Raw genomic sequence first — 23,187 nt, 5'->3', positions numbered from 1 at the left:
CCATACTCCCCCAGATCACAGTGTTTAAATTTTCCCTGCAGGTAACAGAGTACATAAAAGATCTTTCTACAAAAAGAAATCCAAATTACTTCCAGTACTTATTCAATTCATTTGAAAAGAACCATGAAGTATGAATCAGCATGCTAAGGAACACAACTATACATTACATTAGCAACCACTTATTTCCTTACACAAGTTTTGATTAAGTCACATTACTTTTCTTTGAGGGAGTAATAAACAAATACTGATGGAAAGATCTGTCTTTCAAAGCTCCAGTTGATTTCATATATTAGTACCCTATCTTCAAGATGATCCTTAGCTCTGACAGCTACCACTTATAATTTTCCTGTTAACTGTACGTTCTTTGAAATAGTTAAACCTTTACAGGTCCCTAAACAGCTGTTCTTTGATCCCCAGTGTGCCTCAGGCAATGATGTCAATGCTAGGTTAATGGAAACTAATTACTTACCATATTGTAGGTGGTTCAGACCCTTCTATTTCTAAGTAATCATACTTTTCTTCCATTTGGAAATCAGTAAATATGAGTGAAATCGTGTCCCCAGGCTCTGCTACGATGGTCCAAGTGCAGTCAGCATTGTTATGGTACTCATTAGGAAAACTAGGGCTTGATATGATACCACTGGATCCTCTCATTGTTCCTCCACAGGCATCTTCAGCTGTTAAAAACAAGAATTGTACACTTGAAACCTATGTAACGTTACTAACCATTGTTGCTCCAATAAACTTTCATTAAAACAGAAACAACGAAAAACAAGGATGAGATGTGAGCTGGTCAGATGTAAGTCATTAGGAGAAACGCAATGCTGTTAACATTTTTGGACAAAACTAACAGTCCAAATGTTGTGATACCAAGTGCATATTATCTGATAGACATTAAATAAAATGAGAAGTACATGAAAAATTTAAAGCACATATACATATATAAAATACAGAGGGTGCCAAAAAATGTACACAAATTTTAAGAAAGGAAAACTGTATCTTGAGATTATAATGCTAGAAAAGACAGAAAAAGCAGAGAACCATGTGATTTCACTGATGTGTGGTATATAAACCTAAAACAACAAAAGAACAAGACAACAAATGAGAAACAAAAACTCACAGACACAGACAATGGTTTAAGCTTACCAGAGGGTAAGGGTGGTAGATCAGGATAAAGAGGATCAAATGTATGGTGATGGAAGGAGAACTGACTCTGGGTGGTGAACACACAATGGGATTTATAGATGATGTAATACAGAATTACACACCTGAAATCTATGTAACTTTACTAACAATTGTCAATCAAATAAACTTTAATTAAAAAAAATTGTAATACTATATACTGACAACAAAAGATTAAATAAGTCATGTTTGACTTCTGCAATTACAAGAGGGGCTCAAAATTGTTACTATCAGCGTCCAGACACTTCTGATTACGGCGAACTACCGTTTGAGCAACTCTGGCCAGGGTGTCCACTTGTATACATTATTTTGGCAACCTGGTATATCTTGACAATTTTATAACCATTAATTGAAATAACAATGAAAGTAAGTAAAAATCTACACTCCAATTAGATCTCAGGTTAATGGAACCAAGATTTTGTTTTCATTGATTAGCTGACGAAGTGATTAAAACAAAAGAAACATTCTTAAGGACTGTGATGAGAAAACTTTAATCATTTTGTACATGTTTATAGGAGAGCTGAGTTTGTTTTTATTTTTTTAAATGTAGGTAAATACAAACTAAAGAAAACATTTAAGAGAGAATATATCTTTTGTCAATGGCATGTTTCAAAAGCTATTTAAAATATTTCTTGAAATGAAATTTAAATAAAAATGTATCACATATCCAGGAAACTTAAATTAGAGTGAAATAATATAGTAATTAATATGTATTTGGTAATATAGTCCATACTACTCCATAAGACAATTTAAATATTATTTTCTAGGTATTCATATGATATATAATATTATAAATAAATATTCTACAAACTTTACATTTGGTCCTATGGTTTTCATTTTCCAGAAAGGGGTCATAAATTCTTCATCAGTCTACTTTTGGCCAATAGTTTACGCTAACAGAGGGGTTACATAACCATCTATGTTTAGTGTTAAAATATAAGACAAACCCCTTGTTTCATAAAGAAATTGAAGCTATAAAACTGGTCTTGTCAGGACACTGTTTAGTCAAGTTAATAAGTTACTAGCTGACTTGTGCAATAAATTACCTCAAAATTGATGTTCTTGTTGAGCCAATCAGGGAATTCTTCTAATTCAAATGTTTGAGAAAAAAACTGGCTCTTATAATGACCAATAATACTACTTCATGCAATGACTAACACTCCATAAATTTCATAAATAGAGATGGGCAGCATCTTATTTAACTCCAAGATGGGAAGGGAATAGTAAAATACTTTGGTACTAAGGATAACTTTATTACTACATTGCATGCATCGAGTAACATTATCCTTTCTGCCCCACTCTTTATCCATTTACCTCCATAATTCATAAATAGAAAACCTAAATATATTACTCTTAAAAGATATTTAAATTTCCTCACAGATTATGTAAATATGATTATTTTCATTGTACTCCCTCCCTATTTTAAGTTTGTTGAGTAATTAGAATGAATTAATAGTACCAGCTATACTAGTGGATACAGTACTATAATTTTCCTGCCAGAACACACAATGCCTTCCTTCAGTACTTTAACTTTAGCCTCTGGTAAGCATGTCTTGCTGTCCCCCTTCCCCAACCATAAATTACTTCTACTTTTTTTCTTCTCAGTACCAATACCAAAGTTGAGTATTGCTTTGGAAATAAAATGTTACACTATTATATACCTGTAATGTAACTGGTATACAACCTATTTGAACCAGCTCTGTGAGCTATTTATTTCCCTGTCTCTAGATCAAAACCTCAGGCTGGAATATGACATTTCAGCTCACACTCAGATTAAAGAAAAAAAAAATTCTCCATTTTTAATTTAAAAATCTCAACTCATCATTTAATATGTCCAGTACTGGATAAGTACATACCTGGGATACCTGGGTATGTACACACACACACACACAAACTATTTCATTTGGGTTAAGGCTCTTCACTCCCCCTAGCTTGTGTTTGGCAGACAGGGCAGACAGGACAGACAAAAGGAAGAGGGGAGGGCTCTTCTTTCCACTTTTCAGTCCTAGAATTTCTGTTCATCCACCCCTACTCACTGAGCAATCTGTGATTCCTCATAAAGTTGAAAGTAGGAAGGATCAGGGGACATAGATCCTTTCATTTGCCTGGCACTGATTTGGCACCAATTTCCAAGGGCTTTGGCAGATGATTAAAAAAAAAGATGGTTTCTTTCCTCGTGAGCCTTATCACTGAATCCTCATAGTTCCAGGGAAACAGATTAGTTCCCTTGTTGTGGGTGAATGTGTCTCTCTGGATGGCTGCTTACATTTCTCCCTCATACCATAGATACAGAATGGTATTATTTCCACCTTCATATGCTTCCAGGTTAGCCTCTTCGGCAGGATCTAAGAACATTCCAGGCCAGAATACCCTCAAAAATCCCTGTATCTGGAACACTCTCCATATATTCATCCTCTGTGGAAATTCAGTTTCTTCCTAAATGCAGTCCTATAGGTTTGCAATACACTTTTAAACATTTCAACCATGGTTTTAATAATAATACACTGTGTCCTCTAAGCTCCAGGACACACAAATAGATTTCTCTATATGGTCTATTGAAGTTCCTCAATCTAGACTTAAAGAAGAGAAAAATCACCCCACACCCCTGACACATGAAATGAAGAGCAATTTATAGAATAGCTCACTCCAGGGAAATTCCTATTTTACAGCAAAATAACTTCAACACCCCAAACTGATTGACTTGCACTTGAAAACAAAGATGAGAACGTATATCTTCCATCATTCAAACCAATGTTCTTGCCAAATACTGTGTCAAGTTCTCTGTTAAGAATTGCTGCTTGATCTCTTCATTATGACAGAGACGATCACAGAATCATTCCCTGACAGAATTGTGAAACAGGTAAAGATTGCTTTTAGTACATGTTAGATATACAACATTTTGACTAGGTGGCCCTACCACAATGCTAGATCCTTTGTATTGTGAAAGGGCCTGGATTTAATATAATATTTACAAAAACAATACATTTTCTGCAATCATCGAGTCTTGAATGTATTACCTAAACCAAAATTTTTATTCTATAGTGGAGTTGGAACACATGAATGTCAGCATTAGATCAAACTGTGAAGCCCTTAAATCCAGTGCTGTGCTCTTCCGGCTAAGTAACATTGCCTGGTCTCTGGTCAAAGGTAGTTGGTACAAATTCTGTCAATGCTAGGACCTTTATTTTTTTATTTTTTTCACTTGAAGTATAATTGGCATAAAATACCTTATTCATTTCAGATGTACATCATAGTGATTCAACATTTACAGGCATTATAAAATGACCACGATAAGTCAAGTTACCCTTTGTCACCATAGTCATTACGATGTTATTGACAATATTCCTATGTTGTAGATTACATTACATAATTTATTTTATTTTATAACTGGATGTCTGTACATCTTTATCCCATTCCCAAATTCTTTCCCCTCTGGTAACCATGAATTTCTTTCCTGTGTTTATTAGTCTGCTCCTATTGTTTTATTTCTTTATTTGTTTTCTTTTCTAGATTCCACATCAAGTAAAATCATATGGTATCTGTCTTTCCCTGTCTGACTTATGTCAGTTAGCATAAAACCCTCTATGTCCACCCATGTTGTTACAAATGGCAATATTTTACTTTTATGGCTGAGTGATATTTAATCGTACAAACATACTACAATTTCTTTATCCATTCATCTATCAATGGACACTTAGGTTGCTTCTATATCTTGGCTCTTGTAAATAGTTCAACAGTGAACACAGTGGTACATCTATCTCTTCAAATTCATGTTTTTCTTTTCTTTGGATAAACACCCAGAAATGGAATTGCTGGATTACATAGTAGTTTTATTTTTAACTTTTTGAGGAGAATCCATATTGTTTTCCATAGTGAGTTTATCAAATGCATTCCCAAAATAGTGTAGCAGGGTTCTCTTTTTTCCACATCTCGCCAGCATTTAGTATTTTTTGACTTTTTGCTAACAGCCATTCTGACAGGTATGAGGTAATATCTCATAGTGGTTTTAATTTGCATTTCTTTGATGATTAGTGATATTGAGTATCTTTTCATATGCCTGTTACCCATCTGTACGTGTTCTTTGGAAAAAATATCTATTCAAGTCCTCTGCCAATTTCTTTATTATTGTTTTTTGATATTAAGTAGTACAAGTTCTTTATAAATTTTGAATATTAATGCCTTATTGAATATATGACTTGCAAATATCTTCTTCCATTGAGTAGTTTGCCTCTTTATTTTCTTGATGGTTTCCTTCACTGTGCAAAGTTTTTTAGTTTGATGTAATCCTATTTGTTTAGTTTTTCTTTTGTTGTCTTTGCCTGATAAGACAAATCCAAGAAAGTATCTTCAAAGAGTTTATTATGTATGTTTTCTTCTGGGAGTTTCAGAGTTTCAGGTCTTAAAATCAAGTTTTCCATCCACTTTGACTTTATTTTTTGTTTATGGTGGAGACAGTAATACAATTCTTTGTATTATGTAGCATGTGGCTACCCTATCTCCCCAGCAACATTTATTGAAGAGACTGTCTTTACTATATTGTATATTCTTGCCTCCTTTGTCATAGATTAATTGACCATGTATGTGTGGGACCATGTATCCCATTTATTTTTGGGATATCTATTCTATTCCATTAATCTATGTGTCTGTTTACATGCCAGTACCATTCTGCTTTTATTAGTATAAATTTATTGTATAGATTGAAATCAGGGAGTGTGATACCTCCACATTTTTTCTTCTTTTTCAAGACTGTTTGGCTATTGGGTGTCTTGTGGTTCCATGTAAATTTTAGGATTCTTTGTTCTAGTTCTATGGTACAACCTTTAAAGACTGAATCAAGAAAAAATAAAAACTCCTAATGAACAATTACAAGTTGTAAATTAAATCAGTAATTTAAAACTCACCAAAAAACAAAAGTCTAGGAATAGACAGCTTGACAGGTGAATTCTACCAATCATTTAAAGAAAAGTTAATGCATTCCAAAAACCTGAAGAGGAAGAAATACTTCCAAATTCATTTTACAAGGCCAGAATTACCCTGATAACAAAACTGGACAAAGGCAGCTCAAAAAAACAAATACAAAACAAACAAACAAAAACAACACACACACACACATTACAGGCCTATAACTCTGAAAGACATAGATGAAAAAATCCTCAGCAAAATATTAGGAAACCAAATTCAACATTGCATTAAAAGGATCACACAGTACAATCAAGTGGAGTTTATTATTAAGAAAAGTGTACAGGTTATAAGATTTAAAGTGTGTTAATATTTTTACATATGTGTATTCATGCACATTTATGTAAGCTAGACGATGGCAAGTTTCATGCTGAGTAACTTTCGGAATAAATCTATCGCTAAATATGGAGAAAACAACCAATTCAGCCAATGGAGAGCAAAATAGTCTTTTAAGAAATATGATTGAAAATAAAATTAATCCTTAGGACTTGAGATGTATTCCAGTTATCTGGGAGAAATCTTATCAATTACCTCTCAAGTTCTCAGTGTACTCAAATCTACTCATAAAAACTATTTCCATTAAATTTAAAATGATATTAAATCTATTATAATGTACATTTATCATCAAATAATTATTTCCATAGTTTAAAATAATTGAATTTATGTAAACTTGGTAAACAATCTCCTTTAATTCCTTCCCTATAGAGCAGGGAGAAAAATCACAAAATAAAAACAAAATTAGTTCTATTTAAGTGCAAAGATGAAGGGGGAAAGTTCAATATTTCCCTACAAATGTATTTTTCCTAGAATTAAATTCTATTTACTTATGAAACAAATACCTGACCTTGTTTTAGCTTCCGGTATGAGATCAACATTGCATTTAAGATACTGTAAATTGGAACTGCCCCAAAACATAGCAGTTAAAATAAGTAAATAAGTAAATAAGTAAATAAATAAATAAAATAAATAAATAAATAAATAAATAAAAGACAGATTCAAAAACCACTAGAACAGTTTTCTGTAACACGGAATTTCAGACACTGATCTCTTTCTGTGTGCTATTAGCTTCTTGTTAAATAGCTTAGGTGGAAGGTGGATGGTGGTGACAGGAAATGGGTTTACCACAAAAGAGAAATAAACTGTACATTGTGAAAGATGAATACAATTGATCAATTACAGAAGCTAGGCAGTCTTAAACTTTATCATAGGAAAACCTGTAAAAATCTCCCTTGCTAAGTCAAACTTCCATCAGCACTATCAGCACTCAAGTAAAATTGCCATTTATGTGGTGTTTGTGTTCCTTCCCAAGACAGGCATCTTTGTTTTCTGCCTCTTAATTAAACTCATTAAATATTACAATAATTAATTATACATTATATTATATAGAGAGGGCAGCAGTTTCATTGGTATAGCTGTCTTTGTCCACATTTATTGGTTCAGCCTTATGGATTTTTTATGTTTAAGGAGAAACTTTTCTTTATAAGAGAAGAAAATAGAGCAACTGGGTAGTTAAATTGCACATCTAGATTGCTATTTTTCATTTTGTGTTTGTCAAGGCACAACAAAAAATCTTGTTGCAAGTTTTAAAGTGGATTTTTTTTATTATGAAGGAAAATTAAAGGATTCTAATAATTTTCATTTCTCAGTCCACCTCTTTCCATACTAAAACAGATTATATTAAATCCGTCTGAGAAAAGTTTTATAACAACCCAAAGCAAAAACATTCATCATTCAGTCAGATGAACACCTCATGGAAAGAGAAAAAAAGCTATGAATAATGGCATCTCAGCATTGAAGGTTTATTCCTGAATACTCAAATATGCTTTCAAGTAAATAGCCCACATTAATTTACATGTACCTTCATAAGAGACATCTTAGGAAAATGAGACAGTTAGTTAACGCACTGAGGAAAAAAATAATAAATATGTGGATTTTAGTTAGGTGGTTCGTTTTTACATTCAGTTTAAAATACTTCTCAGCATCTACAAATTAAATAAATACAAACATTCATTCATAATTACTTAAATATTTGAAAAAAAATCTTTAAATCAAGAAGGAGCCATGACAGAGCAACAGGAAGGATATTTCCATTCTATTCTTCAAAAACTAAAATTAAATAAAAACTGAGCAAAAATACAACCATTTTCAAACACTGGAACAGAGCTATACAGACCAGTGATCCCAGAAAGAAAGAAAAACAACAGCCTGACTTTCTGCTTAGAAGCACATTCATGTCCATAAACCAGAGAGGGGGATTATAAGTACAACATGGTGTTCTCCCTGAACTGAGTAGACAGTATTCAGGGAGCATGAGGTGACTGTAAGTTGTAAAACAGTAGAAACTCTTAAGGAAAAAAGGAGAGGAAGCTCTGCAGAAAAACAATTCACAAAATCTGCGTAGTGGCCCTATGAATATTTGCTAAATACTAAAAAATGTATGTAAAAAGTGAAATTTCACGAATTCAGGCAAAACGAGACTAGGGAACTGGGAAATGGATGGTTCCAAGAAATTACACAGGGCTGGGCAGTTTTCAACTTCCTGCAGGTAGGGTGGGGAGTCCTCTTTAAATGATCTGAGTATTCGTTAGAAATTTCAGAAGGGCTTCCTTAGTGTTTACTACCCACAGTGCTCATTTGAGAGCAGCTCAAAGACAAAGGAGTCGTTTTTTTATTTATTCCAGTATCCTTTTTGCCTGTAGTTGAATGTCTGTTTACGAATGTGATTTTGATGAAGGCTGGGGGTGACGTCATAGGAATGGCGGCAGCGGGGCACATTTTCTGAGTTCTCCTCCAGATCTTATTACAAACGGGACATAGAACCCATCAAACAACTCTTTGCTCATCACGCAGAACAGCTAAGAGACTCCTAAGAGACTCGTGGAAGGATTACTTGAAGGTGCGCAAATTGGGCAAGCAGGGGAAGAAGGAAGGGAGCGGAGTGGAAACGCACGGTCTCGTGGTGGAATCAGGCCAGCGCCGGCTGCGGCAGCGGCAGTAAACCGCAGTTCTAAAGACACAGGGAGATATAGAACACGCAAAACAGCTGGGAGACTCGTGGAGGAATTACCTGAAGGTGTGCGCGGATTGCAAGCAGGGGAGGAGGCAGAACAGCGAAGTGGAAGCGCGCCCCCCAACCCCCACCCCCGCGGAGCAGAGGCCAGCAGCAACCGCCGCTGGGCGCCCAGGACCACGGAGCGCAGACTCGTGGAAGGTTTGCTTTGGAGTGCGCTAGTTAGGCAAGCGGGGGAGGAGAGAGGGGCGCAAAGTGAAAACACTAACCCCCCCACAGTGGAGCCCAGGCCGTACAGCAACTGCTGCACTGCGTGGCTCCCAGGACTGAGCGGAGACTAGCGGAAGGTTTGCTTTGAGGTGCGCTAGTTGGGCGAGCGGGGGAGGAGCGAGGAGGGCAAGAGGAGCGTGCCCACAGGAGCAGCGGCAGACAGCACCCGGGGCTCTAGAGTCCCACGGGAGCCCAGGGTGCAGCGGAGAGCGTAGGGTCCAGGAGGTGGGCTCTTTCCCTGCGTCCCACAGCTGATCGCTCCCGCCGGGCGGGTAGCTCGTGGGCCCTAGGGCAGACAAAGAACTCAGACGCCACACCTGGGCCCCTCACCGCGCTTTTCGAATCCTCCCCCGCCCTTCCAGAGACTTAAAGTGACCCCTGAACTGAAGAGTAGTGTCAGATTACAGAGGGGCGTCTGTGCTCAGGCGCTGGGAAGATTGGCAGCCAGCTCTGACCTTCGGAAGAGGCTGGGAGGAGGGGATTTCCGCTGGACGAGGAGAGAGGAGACTCCCACACCTCCAGCCACCACCTTTTCAGGCCTGCGGGAGGAGTGTGACGTGGCTGGCCTGGGAGGGAGAAGACCCCTCCATCCCCAGCCCCCACCCTCTCTTGCTGGCCTGGGGCGGGGCAAGGGCAACTGCGGAAGCACTCCCTGAGCTCAGCAGTAAGCGGCAGACGCAGCTCCCGGCTTTCAGCAGCTTAGAGATCTCCCGCCCGCCCCCTCCCACACACCCACGGAAGGAGGGCCCTAAGACTCAGGAGTACTGGGCACAGGGCTGGTGGAGCTACTCTCAGCGTGCATTTGTGCAGGAAAGGACAGAAACTGCACGGTCTCTCTAAAAACTGTCATCCAGACCCCTCAGCCCCTTGCATTTAAATCTACACTCCCAAACTCACACTGGGCACCAGGTGACTAGCGCTGCCTGCGCACTAGGCAGGGAACTCTTTGGCACAGCGGAGGAAAACCTGGAGATTACTTGGTGGGCTTAAGCCAAGACTGGTGCTGCTTTCTGTTTTGTTTTGCTTGGTGGTTTTTGTTTTTTATTTTTTGTTTTTTCTTTTCTTTTTTTCTCTTTTTTTCTTTTCTTTTTCTCTTTTTTCTTTCTTTCTCTTTTTTCTTTTCTTTTCTTTTTCTTTTTTCTCTTTCTTTCTTTTATTCTTCTTTTTTCTTTCTGCTTGTTGTGATTTGCTTTGTTCTGTCTTTATTTCTTTGATATCTTTGCCTATGTTGAGTGGGGATTGTCAGTTGTATTTTACATGTGAATGTACTTGATTTGTTTTCTTTGTTGTTGTTGTTGTTGTTGTACTTGGTAACTTGATTTGTGCTGAAACTGCCCTAACAGGGCCCAGCTTAAGAGGCACAAGATTCAACATATCCAGAAGCCAACTCTGGACCAAACCAGAGTACTACCTGGTTTGACCTACAAGTCACACACCCAGAGGGAATTCTCTGAAGGCACAAGAGCCCATAGAGGCCAAACCTCATTTAAGTGGCCAACCCTCACCCAGCAGAACACCCTGCGGTGGGCAGAGCCAAGTTTCACAACTAGACGGCCTAAAAGTTAAACCCACCTACTCACAAGCAAAAAGCAATTAAAGTTCTTCTTGAACAGGATGATATACTAAACACACGAACCACCTGTGGATCACATGCAGAGAAGAACTAAGTAGTCCAAGTCAAATATAAAGGACACATAATACATAAGATAACCCAGCAAGAACTAAGAGCTTTAGGGGATCTTCCTACTACATCAAAGCAAGCACAGAGAGTCAGTCAGAATGGGGAGACAAACATGTCCCAAATAAAAGAACAGAAGAAACCTCCACAACTGGAACCAAATGAAGCAGAGGTAACCAACCTGTCAGAGACAGAGTTCAGAACACTGGTGATAAGAATGTTTAAGGAGCTTAGAGAAGACATAAAGAAGGATATAAAAATCATAAAGAACAACCAGTTAGAACTAAAAAAGGATGTAGAAATCTTAACGAACAACCAGCTAGAACTAAAGAACACAATTACCGAAATTAAGAACTCACTTGAAGGAATGACCAGCAGGTTAGATGAGGCAGAGGATCGAATCAGCGACTTAGAAGACAAGTTAGCAGAGATCACTCAAACTGACGAACAGAAAGAAAAAAGAATAAAAAACAATGAAGATGGGTTAAGAGACCTCTGGGATAACATCAAGCACAACAACATGCGCATCATAGGAATACCAGAAGGCGAAGAGAAGAAGCAAGGGATTGAGAACATATTTGAGGTAATAATGTCCGAAAACTTCCCTAACCTGATGAAGGAAACCAACATACAAGCCCAGGAAGTGCAGAGAGTTCCAACCAGGATAAACCCAAACAGGCCCACACCAAGACACATTATAGTTAAAATGGCAAAGCTTAAAGAAAAAGAGAGAATCTTGAAAGCAGCAAGAGAAAGGCAGAAGGTTACATACAAGGGAACTTTCATAAGACTATCAAATGACTTTTCTACACAAACATTGAAGGCCAGGAGGGAGTGGCAGGAGATACTCAAAGTGATGGAACACAAAGGCCTACAACCTAGATTGCTTTATCCCGCAAGGCTATCATTTAAAGTTGATGGAGAGATAAAGAGCTTCCCAGAAAAGAACAAACTGAAAGAATTTATTACAACCAAGCCAGCATTATAAGAAATACAAAAAGGACTTCTGTAAATAGAAGAAAGATGAAAACAATTTACTACAAATTTAAAAATGGCAATAACTATGTACCTATCAATAATCACTTTAAATGTAAATGGATTAAACGCTCCAATCAAGAGACATAGGGTGGCTGAGTGGGATAAGGAAGCAAGACCCTTGTATATGCTGTATACAAGAGACTCATTTCAGATCAAAAGACACACACAGGCTGAAAGTGAAGGGTTGGAGTAAAATATTTCATGCAAATGGAAGCAAAAAAAAAAGCTGGAGTTGCAATACTTATATCTGACAAAACAGACTTTAAAATGAAGAACTTATTAAAAGACAAAGATGGGCACTATATAATAATAAAGGGATCAATCCGACAAGACGACATAACTCTAGTAAACATCTATGCAACTAACATAGGAGCACCTAATATATATAAAACAGGTACTGATGGACATAAAGACAGAGATCAACAGCAACACTATCATAGTAGGGGACTTCAACACACCTCTGACAACAAGGGACAGGTCCTCCAGGCAGAAAATCAATATGGAAACAACAGCCTTAAATGATACTTTGGAGCAGTTGGATTTAATTGATATTTTCACAGCATTTCACCCCAATGCTGCAGAATACACGTTCTTCTCAAGTGCACATGGAACATTTTCTAAGATAGATCATATGTTAGGACACAAAACAAGCCTTGATAAATTTAAGAAAATTGAAATCATACCAATTGTCTTCTCTGACCACAGTGCTATGAAATTAGAAATGAACTACAGGGGAAAAAAACCAGGTAGATACACCAATTCATGGAGGCTGAATAACATGTTGCTAAATAATGCATGGGTCAAGCAGCAGATCAAAGAAGAAATCAAAAGATATCTTGAGACAAATGAGAATGAGAACACGACGACCCAAAATCTATGGGATGCTGCGAAAGCAGTCCTAAGAAGGAAGTTCATAGCACTGCAGGTCTACCTAAAGAAACAAGAAACATAACTAATTGACAGTTTATCTTCACACTTAAGGGATCTGGAAAAAGAACAGCAAAATAAGCCCAAAGGGAGCACAAGGAAGGAGATAATAAGGATCAGAGCAGAAATAAATGAAATAGAAACCAGAAAAACAATACAAAAGATCAATGAATCCAAGAGTTGGTTCTTAGAGAAGATAAACAAAATTGACAAACCTTTAGCCAGACTCATTAAAAAAAGGAGAGAGAGGACCCAAATTAATAAAATCAGAAATGAAAGAGGAGAAGTGACAACAGACACCACAGAAATACAAAAAAATTTAAGAAATTACTATGAGCAACTATATGCCAACAAATTTGACAACCTTGAAGAAATGGACAATTTTCTAGAGGCGCACAACCTTCCAAGGCTAACTCAAGAAGAAACAGAAAGCCTGAACAGTCTGATTACCACCAGGGAAATTGAATCAGTAATCAATAATCTCCCAACAAACAAAAGCCCTGGACCAGATGGCTTTACAGGTGAATTTTTCAAAATGTTCAATAAAGAATTATCACCTATTCTCCTCAAGCTCTTCCAAAAAATCCAGAAGGAAGGAAGACTCCCAAACACTTTTTACGAAGCCACTATCACCCTGATCCCAAAAGCAGACAAAGACACCACAAAAAAAGAAAACTACAGGCCGATATCTCTAATGAACATAGATGCAAAAATTCTCAACAAAATATTAGCAAACAGAATTCAGCAATACATTAAAAAGATCATACACCATGATCAAGTGGGATTCATCCCTGGTATGCAGGGGTGTTGCAACATCCGCAAATCAATTAATGTGATACACCACATTAACAAAATGAAAAATAAAAATCACATGATCATATCAATAGATGCAGAAAAAGCATTTGATAAAATACAGCAACCTTTTATGATAAAAACCCTTAAGAAAGTGGGAATAGAGGGATCATATCTTAACATAATAAAGGCCATATATGACAAACCCACAGCTAACATCATACTCAATGGGGAAAAGCTAAAACCATTCCCCCTAAGATCAGGAACAAGACAAGGTTGCCCACTTTCTCCACTTCTATTCAACATAGTGCTGGAAGTTCTAGCCACAGCAATCAGACAAGAGAAAGAAATAAAAGGCATCCAAATTCGTAAGGAGGAAGTAAAATTATCATTATATGCAAATGATATGATACTATATATAGAGAACCCTAAAGACTCCACCAAGAAACTATTAGAACTGATAGATGAATTTAGTAAAGTAGCAAGATATAAAATTAATATTCGGAAATCAGTTGCATTTGTATATACCAATGAAAAAATAGCAGAAGGAGAAATTAAAAAAACAATTCCATTTACAATTGCTTCAAAGACTATAAAATATCTGGGAATAAATCTAACCAAAGATGTAAAAGATCTGTACTCAGAAAATTATACAACACTGAAGAAAGAAATGAAAGAAGACATAAATAGATGGAAACACATTCCATGTTCATGGATAGGAAGAATTAATATAGTTAAAATGTCCATGCTGCCTAAGGCAATATACATATTCAACGCAATTCCTATCAAACTACCAACGACGTTTTTCACAGAAATAGAACATATAATTCTAAAATTTATATGGGACCATAAAAGACCCCGGATAGCCTCAGCAATCTTGAGAAATAAGAACAACGTGGGAGGTATAACAATACCTGATTTCAAACTATACCACAAGGCTACAGTAATCAAAACAGCATGGTACTGGCATAAAAATAGACACATAGATCAATGGAACAGAATAGAGAGTCCAGACGTAAATCCATGCTTACATGCCCATCTAATCTACGACAATGGAAGCAAGAATGTACGATGGGGTAAAGACAGTCTGTTCAATAAGTGGTGTTGGGAAACCTGGACAGACACATGCAAGAAAATGAAGCTGGACCACCTCCTTACACCATATACAAAAACAAATTCAAAATGGCTTAAACACTTAAATGTAAGATCTGAAACCATAAAATATCTAGAAGAAAATATAGGAAGAAACTTCATGGACATTACCCGGAGTAAGATTTTCACTGATATATCCCCTCTTGCGAGGGAAATAAGAGAAAAAAATAAACATATGGGATTACATCAAACTAAAAAGTTTTTTCACAGCAAAGGAAACCATCAATAAAACAAAAAGGGATCCTACTGTATGGGAAAAGATATTTGCCAATGATATATCTGATAAGGGATTAATATCACAAATCTATAAAAAACTGACTCAACTCAACTCCAAAAAAACAAACAGCCCAATTAAAAAATGGGCAGAGGACTTGAGGAGACATTTTTCTAAAAAGGACATACAGAAGGCAAGAAGACATATGAAGAAATGCTCAACCTCACTAACCATCAGAGAAATGCAAATAAAAACCACAATGAGATACCACCTCACTCCAGTCAAAATGGCTATCATCAATAAATCAACAAACAACAAATGCTGGCGGGGATGTGGAGAAAAGGGTACGCTAGTGCACTGTTGGTGGGATTGCAGATTAGTGCAGCCATTATGGAAAACAGTATGGAGGTATCTCAGGAATCTGAAAATGGAACTACCCTATGATCCAGTAATTCCACTCCTAGGCATCTACCCGGAGAAATCCAAAACTCCAATTCAAAAATCTGTATGCACTCCTATGTTTATTGCAGCACTTTACACAATAGCCAAGATATGGAAACAACCGAAATGCCCATCGGTCGATGACTGGATTAAGAAGCTGTGGTACATTTATACAATGGAGTATTACGCAGCCATAAAGAAGAAAGAAATCTTATCATTTGCAGCAACATGGATGGATCTAGAGAACATCATGTTAAGTGAAATAAGTCAGAAAGAGAAAGACAAGTACCATATGATCTCACTTATATATGGAATCTAAAGAAAAGTTTATGTGAATGAACTAATCAGAAACAGTTTTGGGGACACAAAGAAAAAACCGAGAGTTGTTAGATGGGTGTGTGTGGGGGGGTTGGGGATAAGGGGAAAGGTGAAGGGATTTGGAAGCAGCTGGTAACCACAAGATGGCCTCAGTGTTTTTTTGAAAATTAATTTGGGGAAGGTATTCAATAATGTCGTAAAGATTTTGTTTGGTATCCGATGGACATGCGTCCTATTTGGGAGACCACCTCAGGGATACTGTGGATACCTGATCATGGCATTGTACACCAGAAGCTAAACATTAATGAATGCCAACTAATGAGGATGCCACCTCACACCTTTAAAATGCCAACTAAAATTTTATATATGTAATGTGATGGTTCAGTGTGAGGTCGGAGGGATAGCGGATGGGGGGAGGGGGGTTCACTGTGTGAGGGATATAAATGATGAACGTCTAAGTATTACCTTGTCTTGTACACCTGAAACTAATAAATAAATAAATAAATAAATAAATAAATAATAAATAAATAAAAAGAAATTTCAGAAGGGATGTTTTTTACTAGAAGGGCTAAACTATCCCTAGAATAAAGTTTACTCTAGAAATGCCCTAACAAAACTTGAAAACAAACCTCAAAAGATACAAACTGAACCAAACACTTCACTGTGTACCAGAAAAAAAGCCCAACATCCTTTAAAGGAAGATAACTAAATCCATACACTCAATAACTTAAAATTCACAATGTTCAACATCCAGTAAAAAATTATTAGTCACATCAAAGAGCAGAAAAATACAACCCATTACCAGAAGAAATTCAGTCAATAGAAACAGAAGAAAAAAAAATAGAGATGTTAGAATTAGCAGACAAGGACTTTATAACAAATATTGTAACTATGTCCTATTTAAAGCAAGGGTTGGAAACTATAGCCCAGGCTATTGCTTGCCCATGACCTGTTTTAGTATTGCCTGAGAACTAAGAATTATTTTTATTGGCAGGTCAAAATCTTGATAATGAAAAGGAGAATAACTGGAAAATGTTATTGCTATTCAGAACCCAAAAGGTAGGAGTTAACTAATCTGTACCTTTTTTCTCCATATTCAACTTTAATGAAGTTCAAGTTTATTTTTTGCAGATGGCAAAATCATATATTTAGAATATTAGATGGTAGAATAGAAGAGGCTCACCAGATAAAATATACAACTTAATTTGTAAATTTAGCAAGACCATCAAATACAATTGCAATATACAAAAATATATCAGCACTAAACAATTAGAAACTAAATTTTTAAAATATTATTTCTAATAAGATAAAATATCAACTATCTAGAAATAAAAACAGTGAAATATGGAAAGCCTAAGTAAATCTCTACTTGTATTCCTTGTGTTTCTCTTTTTATTCCACTCATAGATTGATCAGAGAATAGATCTAATTAATATAATGACCTGTTTAAATATTACATTCACTAATTTATTTATTTAATTTAATTCAATAAATTCAAATAAATCCCTACCATATGACAATCTTTTTAAAAATATAATAGAGATACAGTATGAAAAAATTGGATATAAGCCCTGCTTCTATAAAGCTCACAAATCAGAGGGAGAGACAAATTTCAAAAGGACAAAATATATAGAAAAAGATATTCAACTTCACTAGCTGTTAAGGAAATGTAAACCCAAACCACAATGAGATGCCACCTCACACCTTTAAAATGGTTATGGACAACAAGGTAAGTAAAACAAGTGTTAGAGTAGTTGTGGAGAATAAGGAACCCTCATACACTGCTGCTGGGAATGTAAATTGGTAAAGCTGCTATGGAAAGTACTATGGAGGTTCCTCAAAAAGTTAAGAATAGAATTACCAGATGACTCAGCAATCTCTCCTCTGGGTATCTACCTCCAAAATAGGAAAACATTTATCCATAAAGATATATGTACTCCCATGTTCATTGCAGCATTATTCATGGTGGCCAAAACATGGAAACAACCGAAGTGTCTTTCAATAAATGATTGGATAAAGACAATGATGTACATACTCATATGAATATTACTTAGTCATAAGAAAAGATGAAATACTGCCATCTGCGACAACATGGATGGATCTTGAAATTATAATGCCAAGGGAAATAAGACAGAAAAAGTCAAGAACCATATGACTTCACTCATATGTGGGTTATAAAACTGAAAGCAACAAAGGAACAAGACAAAGAGACAACAACTCATAGACACAGGCAAGAGTTTAATGATTTCCAGAGGACAAGGAGGGGAAGTAGAAGAGGGCTAAGGAGGTCAACTATATGGTGACGGAAGGAGCTTTGACTTTGAGTGGTGAACACACAATGTGATATACAGATGATGTATTATAGAATTGTACACTTGAAATCTATATAATTTTATTAACCAATGTCACCCCAGTAAATTTAATTTAAAAAGACATTATAAAGCTACATCAATCGAAACAATGAAAAATTAAAAGTAAATATAGACCAGCACACACACATACACTTAAATACTCGATTTATGACAAAAACAGCACTGCAGAACTGTGGAAATATAACATCTTTTCATTAAATGATGCCGGATCAATTGGCTACCCATCTATTCACAATAATCATTAATTCCAGATGAACCTTGGATCTAAATATAAAAAGTGAAACAATACAGCTTCTGACATATAACATCTTCATGTCCTTAGGATTGACAAAGTTTTCTTAAATAGGTACATTACGTTAAAATTAGCAATGCTATTCCTTAAGTGATTTCACTAAGAGTGTCCAGGACTACAGTGGAAGATATTTCCAATACACATAATAAGGGCTCGTTCAAAAAATATAAAGAACACAAATAATTAAGGAAAAGACAAACAACTTACAAACCAAACTTACAAACAAAAGACAAACCAAATACTAGAATAGGCATTTTACAACGGAGGATGGAACAATCATCAATAGACTTATAATAAGAAAGTTACCCAACTCATTAGGCATCCAGAAAATTCAAATTAAAACCATAATGATTCTCTTCTAGACATACCCTGGGATGTTTAAAATGACACAGATCAATACCATAAATGTTTAACTAGGATATGAAACAACTAGAATTACAATATACCCCTGGTAACTCTGTAAATTAGTACAGCTACTTTGGAAAACTCATTAGTAGCTGTCTAATAAAGCTATCATATCCTATAAATTAACATTAGTATTCCCACTACTATGCATTTTCTCATATGTGCATCAAAAGATTTATAGGAATGTTCATATACCCTTAATTTATAGTAATCAAATCTGAGAGAACCCATATGTTCATTGAAGATATCACACATCAACACATAGTGGTTTAGTCCTATAATGTACTACCATTATTCAATGAGAAATGAATACAATTATTACTATATGCAACAATATGATGAATCTCACAAAGGATATTACCTGTTGAAGAGCACATTATGCAAGAATCCATTGTATAAAAATTGAAAATAGGCAAAATAATATCTGTGGTGCTACAAATCAGAGGAGTGTTGACATGCAGAGAAGAGAAGGGTAATGACTGGAAGAAAGTATTCAAGAGATTTCTGACTTTCTGGTAATATTCTCTTCTTGATCTGAGTGCTAATAATAAGGCTGTGTTCATTTTGTAAACATTCATCAAGCTGCCTACTTGTAAGTTGCAATTTCTTTGTACATATGTTATATTTTAAACAAAAACATTATGAAACCGAAGGGAGATAACTCAAAAGCACACAATCTTCCTTCAAATAAGCAAACATATTGTGAGGTGACCCCTGAATCTCCAAGACATGGGTCAGCTCTGGCCTTCCTTTTCCTCCATTCCCTAAGACGGTGATTAGAAACTGAGCCTGATCCAGACATTCAGGGCTGGACAAGCCAGCAGTTCTGGAAATGCAGCATGAAAGGGAATCACCCAGAGGGCTTGTTAAACCACTGACTGCTGAGCCCCACTTCCAGAATTTCTGATTCAGAATGTCCAGGAAGGGCCCAGGCATTTGCAGTTTCAATAAAGAGAGTAACAAACCATCTCAGTTCTTTCTGTTTTATAAAACCCCTGTCCTGGTTCACACATCATTTTTAACCTTCTGTTGTTCTCCTTGAGTCCCTACTCCCCTTGACACTTTATACTCTCAGAAGGCAAACTTTAACGCCATTTCATTTTAAAATGTGAGAATGTTCATGTTAGGATAGCTCTCAAAATTTCCTAAATCCTACCACTTTGGTATCAACATAGACTGAACATCAGAAACATCTGGATAGCACCTAAAAATACTTATAACTCATGCTACCCCAAGGTTCTTACTTAACTGGTCAATAGTGGAATCGATAGGAGGGGAATTTAATAAAGTTCCTGAGGTGATTATAATGCATAACTAGACTCAAGAATCACTGTAGTACTAACTCATGCAAAATAGCTAATCCATTCACTTGAGTACTGGACTACATCTTCTGCCTAATTCCAGGTCTCAACTCCACATGGGGTCACTTAAACTGATAAATCTCTCTCCAGTACCATCCTAAAAATCCAAATGAAGCCAAAATTCTCCACTGCCAAATAGCAAGGCAAAGGAGACTTTTCTTGGCCTATTAATGATTTTTTTCCCTAACATTTTCCTCTTTCCTTTACAAAGCCTCAGAAAATTTATCTTTGTTTAATGTTTCTACTTATTTATTAGATTGGTGCAAAAGTAACTGTGGTTTAAAAGGTTAAAAATAATTGTATAAACCACAAGTACTTTTGCACCAACCTAATATTTCCCAGTCATCCCTCAATTAACTGTAGTTTTGTTTATCTTCATACTCTACTGAAACATTTTTTCCTAAGTTCACCATTGACTTCCTAAAAGACACAACTTTTTCAGTAATTAAAACAAACAAAGAAACAAACAACAACAAAAAACAAACAAACAAACAAAAAACACTGGGCCTCTGTGACATCTGACATTATTAACTTGTTCCTGTTGAGAACTCTCCTCTTTTTTGGCTTCCATGAAATACTTGACTGATTACCCTGTACCTAACCTCTTCTTATCCATTTACCTCACATTCTACCAGTTACTTTAATATCAGTACTTCTCACTTCTTTTCACAACATATACTTTCTCCCAGGTGGTATTATTTACTGTCTTTATCTCAACTATTTTTCAGGTATATTGATGATTCCACATACTATGTCAGATAGCTAAGTCCTCTTCACCATCCATCCAACTGTGCAAAGGGGAACTTTAATAATAATAAAACATATTAACTAGTTTGGGTAGCAGTCATCCTTTCCAAAATCTTTGTTCATTTTGTAGTGATTGACTGTATACATTTCAATAGGAGGGGTTACTAATTGTTATCTGGAGAAAGAGCTTTCAGAAACAGTCAGAGTTTGAAGCAATGGCTAAAGATATGTAAAATAGAAGAAATAATTATTTAGACATGAGGAAACTTTGCCTCCAAGATTCTGATTGCAAATATTATGAGGCAGAAACAATACTATATGCTCATTGATCTAATTCCTCAGGAAAACTGCATATCATCACAACCATGAAAGTTAGGATGGTGCCTTGCAGCTAATGGTTGTCCAATGGGAACTGAGCAAATGTCACTTAAGTCATTACCAAGCCTAGTCCTTAAAAATATCCATTGACATCCTATCTGCCTAAGAAAGACATAAACCATGACTCCAATCCCATCTTCTTCTCTTGTCTTTTTACAATTCATTTTCTAAAGGGAAGACCAGAGTATCTTTTAAAAGTGGAAGTTCAATCATGTCACACATAGTCCCTCCTTGCTTGTAACATTTCAATGGTTTTCCTTGAATTTGGAGTAAGAACAGCATACTTTACAATGGCATTAAATGATTTGAATTCACAGACCTCTCAAGATATTAATAAATGCATATAGTAAAACTGCAATGTCAACATGGGTCACCAATGGATATTGCATGGATGAGAAATAAATATTTACCGAATGAGAGAATTATAAGGTCAAGATTTGTTTATTGTTGCAACATGAACTGTTAGTTATGAACATCGGAAGTCCATCCTACTGGAAATTATTTTGTCAAGTTGATTATTTTTTTAAATTCCCATTAATAAGGTATTCCCAATTTCAGATTTAAATTTTATGTATTTTTGAGAGGCTTTCTCCCTGCTCTACACTGTAGGCTAGCCATTCATGCCTGTGTTTATTTTTACAAATTTCATGCAGTATTTTCTCATTTCTAAAACTACAGAACTTGAGCCCAGTTTTCTTGAAAATGAAAAATTTTAAATTTGAGTGCATCTGTGAATGCAAATAAGGATTATTTAAACAGCAATAATTTAACCCAGTATACACAGAAACAATATCTATCTTTTTCATTAATGTATTTTCATGTTTAGAAATATGCTTGTCACTTAATCGGTAGCCAAAATATCTATCTTAAGTGATACTAAATAGAATGGCTTTGGAGGATATCACTGGCTTTCATGTGGACTTTCAGTGATTTCTTATAAGAGTACTTTCTTCCTCCAATTCAAGCTTACTGATGCCTTGATTGCATTATTTCAGGAGTAGGTACAAATCCTTTTATTAAGAAAGAGACATTTCTGACTTTGTCTAATACCGTTGTAAGAATGATAATAAACCGTCATTAAATTTACAGTATGTATATTCCGCAAATCTTTCCAGATAGACACTGTACTCTATGAAGATAGATGTTTAATACAACTAATCATAGTTATGTATTTGAGAATTCATTTTGCGCCAGTCACTATGCTATAAACTTAAAATACATATAAACATTTGTTTATTTTCAGTATATTTTGGTTGATTTCTATATTCCTGCTCCATCATTTATCAGTAGGACCAAATTAATATGCTATCATCTTCAATCCCCCCTTCTTCTCTTGACCCATTATTTATTTTTTTTTCCTACATGGAAGTCAAAAGCATTTTAAGTGAAAAATGGATAATGTTATTCGCAGTTTCCTGTTTGTTACATTCTAAAATGTTTTCTTGAATTTGGAATAAAGCCAGTGTTCTTGCGATGGCCTTAAATGATCTTAATCCACAGAGCTCTCAATAAACTCAAGCCATAGTACTCATTTATCATTTTCTTAAATTTATCAAAGTTCATTCTACCTTTAGCACCTTTGTTATGACTATCCTCTAGGCTGGTGGTGTCTTTTTCCCAGTATCTTCCCAATGTTGGCTACCTGAAGTCA

At 35.9% G+C, this 23,187-nt stretch overlaps 1 protein-coding gene across 5 annotated transcripts in view; it reads right to left on the bottom strand.

Annotated features, from left to right (window-relative positions):
* CSMD3 (CUB and Sushi multiple domains 3) overlaps positions 1 to 23,187 on the bottom strand; it is a 1,140,077-nt gene that overhangs the window by 813,307 nt on the left and 303,583 nt on the right. For all 5 annotated transcript variants that reach the window (XM_081069899.1, XM_081069900.1, XM_081069901.1 and 2 more), the window contains exon 5: positions 470 to 677. In XM_081069899.1, coding sequence (XP_080926025.1) covers positions 470 to 677 — 208 coding nt within the window. The remainder of the gene's footprint in view (positions 1 to 469; positions 678 to 23,187) is intronic.

This window comes from Rhinolophus hipposideros (assembly GCF_964194185.1).
Source record: "Rhinolophus hipposideros genome assembly, chromosome: 13".
Taxonomy (NCBI): Eukaryota; Metazoa; Chordata; class Mammalia; order Chiroptera; family Rhinolophidae; genus Rhinolophus; species Rhinolophus hipposideros.
Note: the sequence above shows the minus strand (reverse complement) of the source record. Positions and strands in the feature narration are given on the sequence as shown.